Source organism: Parasteatoda tepidariorum, chromosome 2 (assembly GCF_982258835.1).
Source record: "Parasteatoda tepidariorum strain Cologne lab strain chromosome 2, Ptep-v5.0, whole genome shotgun sequence".
Taxonomy (NCBI): domain Eukaryota; kingdom Metazoa; phylum Arthropoda; class Arachnida; order Araneae; family Theridiidae; genus Parasteatoda; species Parasteatoda tepidariorum.
Genome location: NC_141756.1, coordinates 30,783,550 through 30,794,007, shown reverse-complemented (window position 1 = coordinate 30,794,007; position 10,458 = coordinate 30,783,550). Strand labels below are relative to the sequence as shown.

At 32.1% G+C, this 10,458-nt stretch overlaps 1 protein-coding gene across 1 annotated transcript; it reads left to right on the top strand.

Moving 5' to 3' along the window:
* Positions 1-5,544: 5,544 nt before the first annotated feature.
* LOC107449229 (uncharacterized) lies at positions 5,545-9,238 on the top strand. Its single transcript, XM_016064701.4, has 2 exons — positions 5,545-6,055; positions 8,224-9,238. The coding sequence occupies exon 2, from the start codon at positions 8,253-8,255 to the stop codon at positions 9,219-9,221; it is 969 nt and encodes a 322-aa protein (XP_015920187.3). The 5' UTR covers positions 5,545-6,055; positions 8,224-8,252; the 3' UTR covers positions 9,222-9,238.
* Positions 9,239-10,458: the final 1,220 nt, after the last annotated feature.

The window sequence follows — 10,458 nt, the reverse complement described above, 5'->3', positions numbered from 1 at the left end:
GGGTTTTTGTTTTCCTTTCCGTGGTTTAATATTTATTACATTATTTGACAACACATGTTTCATAATAATTTACATCAGTAGAATATCTATATAACCCAGTTCTATAAATTTAAATTCTCCATTAACTGTGCAGCTGTAAACAGCATAAATCATATTCAAGAAATTTCTGAAACTGAGCAAGAATCATTAACTGTTCTCAAGCTGCACAAATAAAAATAAATGATTTTGTAAGAGCTTATAATCTCTAAAGCAAACCATAATTGGTACTTTTTGTTGTTGTTATTAATGCTTTTAATAATTTCAGTTTTTTCCATTCAGTTTTAGATATGAAATATTTAAATGCTTGTTTTAGTTTTTTAAAATAATTTGTATCCAAAAACTATTTTAAAATATTTAAATATTGATCTATTCTAAATATATATTACCATGTTTAGTAGGTAAGTTAAACGATCTGTGAAATGTATAACGCTAAATTTTATCTATCGCAAAACCGCATGTTTCCACGTTTGTATTACAAAGATCTTCTATCATATATAAATCTCTCATATGCTGAATTTGTTTCTTTCAGAGGGCGATGGTTATGAAATAATTGCATTATAAAATAATCTAAATTCATGGAATGAAAATAGTATTTTACTCTGAATTTGCATTCTGTATATTTAAATTAAACTATTGTATATATTTTATAAACTGTAAATATCCTAAAAAAATTAATAGTTTAAATCATTTTATATCACTATCTCTCTATTAAAAATAGGGTTCCCTCTGCTGTTTTGGGTGTTCAATTAAATGTTGCATTTTGTTTTGAAATTAAGACTTAGAAACTTGACATTACTAAGGTGTGTTGAAAAGTGTAACGGAACCTCGATGGAATCAAAATATTTAACATCCGGTAATTTGTTAGAGAATCATTACTGTTAAACTTGTTTGAAAAATTACCATACAGGCTGCAGAAATGAAACTACAGAATTGAAATTCGGCATGCTGAGAGGGCCAAATTTGTTTATAAACTTAACACAGGTTTTTTATATTCGAAAGTTATTGCAAATTTGAGTGGTTTCTTTGCAATTTTGTCACGCTTTACGTTACATTTGCCTTATTGTTCAAGTTCTATGAGACTTAGAAACGAAGGAGAGTGAAATTACGAAGGAGTGTTGAAAAATGGTGAACAAAGAGTTCAAAATATGATTTTATTATTAGCTCGAGAATTAAAAATAATTAAACTTAAAAAAAAACATACTGGTTGTTTTACAGCCTGCTGAAATGCAACTACAGAGTTGAAATTTTATGTGCTGATAGGACTATTTTGTATAATTATTTTAAAGAAGTTAAAGTGCTTATTCGTAATTTTTTTGCTACAAATATTAACTACTTATCCATTGTAGGAAATGTATTTTTCTTCACGAGATATTTATTTCATAATCTCGCGATCACGTAGATGTTAATTAAAAGTTAGAAAATAAAAGAGGTCTCATGTTGCCAAATATAATTTTTAACAATCATCGTGAAATTTTTGATTTAAAATGTGCCCATATCGTTTCCAATATTCTTTTTAAAACTTATACACTCCATACGTTAGATTTTTAAAAAAAAGAGGAAACTAACAAACATAAATGGGACATTTATGTTTGTTGCTCATTATTATTGAGCTCATTAATTTATATTCTGCAAATTCAACTCGTGGTGTTTATGAAGTAAAAAAAAAAAAATGGTTGAGTATAAGTAGCAAGTATCAAACACCAGTATCGCAGTGGGCGGAATTTACGCATTACTAGTAGAGAAACTACTTGTAGTCGCTACAATTCTTCTTAGTTTGTAGTATAGTGTGCTACTTTTTTAAAGAAGTAGTGCGATCAGAAAAAACAGTAGTTTGTAGGGATTTCTAGCAACTACTTTTAGCGTTATCTTAGTAAAGAAACACGTCTCTGACGCAACTAATTTTTCGAATTTGATGGGTTCAAATCTTCGCTGGTCCGTCAATGGATGCAAAGAAAATGACCCTTTGGCTGCAGGTGAGCGTAAACAGGAATAACGTATTTTAGAATCACGTATGACAAATATTTAAACTAATCATTATGAAAAATAGATAATTGGGTATAATATGAAAAAAACACAACTACTTCCACTTCAAAAATTTTACTAGGAATAACACTTACCTTTTAGTTTAATTAATAAACTGAGTTTTAAATATGTTTACTAAATTCATAAACTTAGGTAAAACAACAAAATTAATTATTTCCAAAGGAACTAGACTAATACAATTCCAACCAGGCGAGTAGCGACTTATAACAAGACACTTCGTTTGATGCTTACTTGTTGCTAGAAATCAGGTTCGCAGAAAATGCTGTTTACTAGTTAAATTTAGTAGGAATAACACGATCTGTGACGTAGGCTAAAGTATACCCAATTAAATCACTTTCACTTGCGAATGTGTACTCGCGAATATTTCAAATGAAGGGAATGTACACTCTATAACAAAAAAATCGACGCACCAAGAAGGAGTTGTCCAATTGAAACGAAAATTGGTGGATAGGAAGGCAATGTACAGAATAGTAAATGATTAAAATTTCAGAACAATGGAATAATTTATTGCAGAGTTACAGTAACAAGTTCAATAAGGTGTTGACCCGCCTCTAGCCTGGATACAAGCTGCCACACTGCGTGGCATAGACCGATAAAGCTCCTGGATGGTCTCTTGCGGTATTTCCTGCCAAATTCGATCCAATTGTCGAACGAGGTCATCAACATTCCATGCCAGATGCAATCGACTTCCCATCATATCCCAGACATGCTCGATGGGAGAGAGATCTGGTGATCTGGGAGGCCAAGGAAGAGTTTGACAAGCTTGCAGATAGTTCATAGCAACACGTGCCGTATGTGGTCTGGCATTGTCCTGCTGAAAAACCAGCCCAGGGCGCTGCAAAAGGAACGGTAGAAAAACAGGTCTTAGGATGTCCTCGACGTACCGCTGTGCAGTAAGTGTACCTCTAATAATGACCAAAGGGGTCCGGCTGTCAAAGGAAATGGCACCCCAGACCATAATGCCTTCTTGAGGGCCGGTGTGGCGTGCAATAGTGAAGGCAGGATCCCCCCTCTGCCCTGTGCGTCTCCAAACACGTTTTCGATGATAGTCAGGACACAGTTGGAAGCGGGATTCGTCGCTAAATTCGTCTTCCCCAGTCGGCATCATTCCAGCCTGATCGAGCCAGGCACCACTGTAGTCTGGCACCAAGAAGCAATCGGATGATTGCTTCTTGGTGCGTCGTTTTTTTTGTTATATAGTGTATTTTTGATCTACTTAATTTCTGAGAGAAAATAAAAGAGCATTAAACAATTTAAAAATTTCAAGTATTTGATAAATTCGTTTTTCTCAAGTTAAATATTCTCAGTCGGGAAAGACATAAAATTGAAGGTTAAATGAATAAATTCGGAAACAAATGTTTTGGAATAACAAACTGTGGCTCATGTAAACTTCAATAAATATTTCTTTACATTTAATGTAAGTTTGTCTCCTTAAAGTGGAAGTAGTTACTAAATTCCAAAGTAGTTTGTAGTCACTACATTAAAAAAAAAGTTTTTATAGTTAACGACCTTTGCAACAGAGTAGTTATAGTTAACAACAAAAATAATGTAGTTTTTCCGCCCACTGCAGTATTGAATTGTCTTTTATTTATTTATTGACAAGGTATTTATTAAATATTGTGCTAAATTTCACATTTTTGTCCCTAGTCTATATTAGTTGAAAGTAAAAATCATCAGAGTATTATTTGTAAATGAGATAAGTTTCCCAAAACTAAAATGAAAGTACAGAGGGATTTTGTTCTTTTTGCTTTTTAAGTTGTGTATATTTTCACATAAAAATAATAATATGGATATTTGATTTCTACTAAATGGATATGTCTACTATATGGATATTTACTGTGTGTATTACTTCTTTCTATAATAAGTTTGAAATGCAAGTGTTGTCAAAATGCCAGGCAGTTTTGTACTGTACGCCCTATTGCTTAAACGAGAATCCTAGATTTATGTTTTCGTATCAAGCAGGGGCGTAGGAATAGGAGGTCGCTGTGATCTCCCTAAGATTTTCACAGTTCAGCAAAATTTGCTTGGCATTCGGCATATTTACCAAAATTCCTTTTCTCTCATTTTATTTTGAAAAAGCAAATGAATTTATTAAGTATTACACCTGATATTTTGCTGAAAAAAAGAATGCATAAATATTGTTTTAATTTATTCGTTTCTCAATTCTTATACCTTCTTTAACAAATCTAATAATGTCCGCGCCATTGAAAAACCCATTAGTGAATTACTCGCATGAATCTCCTATTTTCCAATGCAAATGAGCTGGTTTCATAAGAAATTGAGATATAGAACCAATAAACTTGTTTTCAAAAACCTGCTTTTCCTTCTTTTATTAAAATGAAAAATTCAAAATGTGAATAGGTAAATACAGTTAGGTTAGTTTTATAAGCTAATGCTGCTTGAGTTTAATATAAATCTTTCTCTTCTACTCCTTTTACTTAACTTTGATTTACTGTTTGTTTATGTATTTATTGTAACCGCTATATATTTTTGTTTTGTGTACCTGGCAACTTCGATGCATAATTAGTTTACTTATGTTATACGTGGCTTCATGCCTGCCCTTGTGTTAAGTAAGAAATATATAGTGAAAGAATTGAAATCTTTGAGTAAGAATATAGAATGTATCATTTAAGAGAATTGATTCTTGAAAGGCTTGGCTTACTCGAAATAGAATGGAAAAAACAGTTACTAACGTAAACAAATGCCACGTTTCAACAACCAATCAGAATCGAGATACCCACACTACGTCACTTGCAGGTCCCATTGGATACCTGCAAGTGACGTCATCGTTGGTTAATCGTAGCTTTGTCGATTCAAAAGTCACGCAGCTTCTACGCGCATGCCTGACGTTGCTTATAAAGCATTCAATTAAATCTATTTTAAATCACATGGTTAGGTAAATTCATTTCACTTCTTCTTAAGTTGTAAGTTTCCAATTAATGACAACTAAGATGAAGAAATAAAGATATTTTTTTCTTGGAATTGGGTACTTGCAACTCCAGAAAAAGTAAAGCGATTATGTTAACCATGTGATTTAAATCAGATCTAATTGGATGTCTGTAAGTGAGTTCACGCATGTGTGTTTAACCTGATTGGCTTTTGAATCAACAAATACCCCGATTTACCAACGACGACTTCACTATCAGGTATCTTATTGGTAACAAAACAGAAAATACTATAAAGAACAAGATCAACCTACTTGAAGATATGAAAATGATAGGCGACGAAAGCTAATAACGAAATTCGTAAATAAGTGAAGAACAGTTTCTCGTTTCAACAAAATTTCATTTTATAAAATTTTTTCAAAAGAATATACTTGAGTTACATATTTTTCTTTTATAAATATTTTGAAATTTTCGCGTGGCAAACGAAAAAATGTTGATAATTTTTTTTTTATGGTACACATAAACTGGAGAAAGAAAAAAACTGTCCTTGTTAATTATTAGTCGAGTGCTTTGATAACAGAAATTGAGTTTTCTGCAATTCCTGAAATCTATCGATTTTCAAAGATTAACCTTCTTCGAAATTTCATTTATACTCGATATCAACTATAATTCATGCAATATTAAAAAATATTATGCTTCATTAGTTTATTGAAATTTTAAAAATTAATTTATTGAAATTTCCACTCCTTTACCCCATTTTCATTAAAGTAGATTCCGTGCATTTAAGCGCGTTTGATAAAAGTGATCTTCGTGCAGAAAATGAACTTTTAATTAATATCTGAAAAGCTTGTGAAATTATTATCATCCATCATCTTGATCGAAATTGCGTTTTGCCTTACACGAACCTTGCTTTGCATAAATTATTTTTCTTCCATCTTCGAATTTAATAAGTATTCAATCAACAACACTTCAGAATCTAAATAGTTAATGAGGGCAATTATATTTTATGAGTTTTTTTAAAATATGTTTCCCTTGTGCTTGATGGGTAATTAGTCTTTTATCACGTCCAAAGTGAAATCACGAAATATGTAAGTAACTTTGTGTATTCATTTAACTTGTAACTATAAGAGTAATTGCTGCATTTTTCATTTTGTGCGCTGTTCTTTAAATTGAAGACAAGCTTGTTGATTAATTCAGTTTAATTTTTCTAATTTAAATTTATCTTTGTGTTACATTGTGTTTTGGTGACTCTGTTTCTAATGTAGTTAAAGAATTAGCTTCAAAATTATTCGAAATAGGAAAATATGGAAGACTATTTTCAATCTTTTGCTAAATTTTTGACTTCAAATCTTTATTTCAAATCTTTGCTAACCAAATCGATGCTACTTTTTTTTTAAAGCCAAGGAACACTCCTACATATGAAAAAGTCATCAAAATTGTTGATCTGATTCAGCTCTTTTTAACATAAATTCTCTTGTTATTTTTACAAGAAATAACTTCTTTCGCAAGGCAAAAGGCCCAGAACAAACAAAAGTGGCTGCTTCCACCTACTCACTACTGGTATAAAGCAAAAAGACCAGGACTCTCCCTATCTCTTCCTGGTGACAGGCAAACCAACACTTGCTTATCCCGACTGGCCAGTGGACACCTGAAAAGTCTCACATTTTCTGCTAATCAAAAGATTTTTCCTCTTTGCCCTAAATGCCAACAAAAACAGGCATCACCTGAGCACATCTTGAACTGTTTAGGGCTCTGGACTGGAACGACATTCATTCCTCTCCCATTCTGGTTTCGGATTTTCTTAATGTCAACGGATTTATTGATCTGGTCTGACCCTGTCAGACCAGATGGGAATTAGCAACAACAACAGAAATAACTTCTTTGCAAGAAAACTAATGTTTTGTAAGAAGAAAAAAAATTACTTATTTACTTGGCATATAATAATGAGTAAATGATATAATGAAAGTGGTAAGCAGGTACTTAGCCATTTCACCAGAGCAAGTAAATTCAGCTATTTTATTTATTTATTGATTCAAATAAAAAATTTAGAAAAAGCAGTTAAATTTGTTATTTTTTTATAGGCGACTTTATCGCCTGTGAAGGAGAAAGGAATAAGTAACGCCAAGTAATGGCGATCATAATTTTTGAATGATAATATTTCACATATTAATTTAATATTATTTTGTATATAATAGATTCTTTAAAGAGTTACAGTTACTTTTTAAAGTACGAAAACGAATGTAAGTTTATGATTCCGTCCGATAGATATATACTTTGACGAACACTTTATGAGGAAATGATATCCTAATTTCAGGAAACAGAATAGTTTCTGCGTTATTCTTGGTTTAGTAAATTCGATCTACCAATTTATAGAATTTTTACTCATCACTACTTGTAAATAATTCAAAGGTTTACTCGATACCGCTATTTGTTACAGTTAAGCCGGGGCATCCCTGACTGAGCAGCATTACCCGCCATACGCTGTGCGAAGCGTGGTGGAAGCTGGTACGAATCCCGCTGTTACCGTAGATCCATTTTTGTGCTGTCCTTCTACTTGAAAAAAATTTATAAGCCTTAATTGAGTACACAAATTTGCAAATGTACGTTGTACCAGTAAACCAAGAAAATTAACCCGTGTAGTCTTTTTAAAAGTTTGCAAAATTAACCGAAAATTTGTAAATTTTAGCTTGTAATTCTCAAAAATATTTTGTCGAGTTAATAGCAGCTGGCAGCTCTGATATTAAACCACAAATACAGCCTATTTTAGAGCTAAGTATATCTGGTAGGAAAATAATGGTGATATGGAGCTCGAATTATAGTACCACAAAAGAGAAATATATATATTAATATTTTTATAAAAAAAATATTTTGTAAATGTGTATCTATGCCTAAAGTATCTTAATACCAAGTGTGAATACATAAAGATAATTTTATTTACATTCATAAACAATCGGTGTAAAATTATAATTTCTTGGAATCGCACTTGGGTTTATTTTCATTATTTGTGTTGGTATTTGATTTGTCTTACCGTTTTGTGCACGATTTCCTAACATTGTTCAGTACTGATTTCATGATGCTTATTTTGACACTTCTTCAGAAGTACGGGTATCCAGCTAGTAGTAGCAATAGTAATAATAATAATAATAAAAAGTTTAGGTAGCAATCATGAAAGTTAATAAGTGAAGCCCCTAACTATTTATTATAGGAAATATATTGCAAAACTATATATATATATATATATATATTATAATTTTAGCTGAGCAGTTAGTTGTGATTCTCAGTGACATGGAATTCACTAATCATGGCTGTACTGATGTCACTAAACCATCTGGACATGCCGGTCATTACGAACCATTTTGCCACTGTGATTACGCAACTCCGCGTCGAGTAAATTTCAATTTGGGAGATGTGCCCAGTACAGATCTTGAACAACGTCTTCCAGAAGATTTTTCAGGACCTTACAAAGAGTTCAATCCACCCGGTGACAGAACTCCAGCTGTTGGCGAAAAAGAATGGGGAGATGTCCCCTATTTGCCATCTTACTTAGATGAGGCTCATCGCCAGAAAATCCCTTCTTCCGGACCTCCCGACAATTTGTACAGCCGTGGCCCGTTCTTTAAAGGTGTCAGCGAAACACACGAAGAGTTTGTGAACAGGGGTGGAATCGAACCCAGGAAGTATCACACATTTGTACGCCACTACGAAGAACCCGGAATGAAATACGATAAAAGCATCAACCAAACTGATTTTTGTCCACCGTATCCCATGACAGCTAAAGACAAGAATCCGTGTCTTCAACAACCTATTCAAAGAGAATCCTATTCGTCTAAGAGTCGTCGAGCGAAAAATCCTCACATCAAGGAAATCGAGTGTAAATCTGTTGAACCCAAACTCGTGTATATTGACGAGGAACCTAAAAGAGATTTCAGCACAGAAACGGGTGAGAACTACATCTGTTTTCAGAGGGCAAAAACCGAGAAAAAGTTAATGGATTACAGACCATCTCCAAATGAAATATTCCAAGATTATGTTAGAAGCAGTCACTGTGAGTGCCCCTATGACATACCTTATCATTTACAGAATGCTGTCATCGACTGCAGTTCAACTCCTCATAAAGATCTTTGTACCATGTTGGAATGTCCTCCAGAGCGCCAAATAATGAGCCAAGACATCTCAGAATATGCGCCAGATGAGAAAAATGCTTCTCTGTCAAACAAAATTTCGGATTATCCTTATAAATGTCATTGCAAATAAAACTATTGTTCCGTATTATTTGTTTCGTTCCAAACTTATTCTTTTTTCCTGTTTCTTGCATACAAAATGTATGCATCATTGACTGAATTTTGTGTTTGGTCATAATTGTATATATTTATCTGTTTAATTCTTGAGACTCGAAAAAGAAAAATACTTAAAATTTTTAATAAAGTGTACAAGAAAGAGAGAGATCAGACTGGTTTTTAATTTAATGATCGGATTTTTAGGTACTAGTATGTAATCTTAATAGTTATAATGGTAGACCTTAAATAAGCTAATTAATTAGTGTAGACTTTGTCTAAAGCTGTGAATTAAAGACACAAAAACATACCTTCGTCAAATAAACTTACCTTTTTCCTTATTTTTGACCCTTAAAATATGAAGTGAGGAATATAGCTCAGTTTAAAAAATGGGCCTTAATAATAGCATCAGTAAAGAAGTCGAATGTTTGAGGCGAATTTCGACTACTTTATTTTTTGCGTATTTTGCCCTATCTCAGACACATTTTAAAGAATAAAAAAATATGCACAATTTTTAAAAAATAATTCAATGTGAAATATTCAATAACATGGAATTTGATAATGTTTGAAAGTTTTTTGAATCGTAAGGTATTTTAAACTATGAAACTTAAAACGAAAAGTTCAAATATTAAACCATGGCTTTTGTATCCCAATATTTATTGTTTAAATTATCAATATATAGTGGTAGCAAATAAATATTCTTATGTTTTATCCATTGTAAGATCGTGGGGAATATACTTCCCACCATCGTCAAATTTTAAATTTAAAAATGCAGCATAGCGAGGGCGTTGTGAGTAGGTACTAGTATTTAATATAATATTGTGTTATTATCAAAACTCATACAAAATATTTTAATTTCTTGCTCGTCGGTTCGTTAATTACATTTTATTAAACTTAAAAGTGAAATCATAAATTTTGCTACTTTAGCAAAAATCATAAAAATTAGCATTACGAGTGTAATCATTTTATTACATCATGTATTTGCCTGTTTAGATGGCTTTGTATTAGATCTTTGAACTGGTTTATTATTTTAGGCAGCTATAAGGCACTAGCATATAGTATTTTTTTTAACATTAATATTTAATTTAATTACTAATAAATACTAATTTCAACTATCTACTATTACATGGGAAAAATACTCTGTTTCTAATCCAGTTGCAGTCCATCTTTCACAATGTCTCTCACTACAGTGTTAAAACTCAAAGATAAAGAAAAAT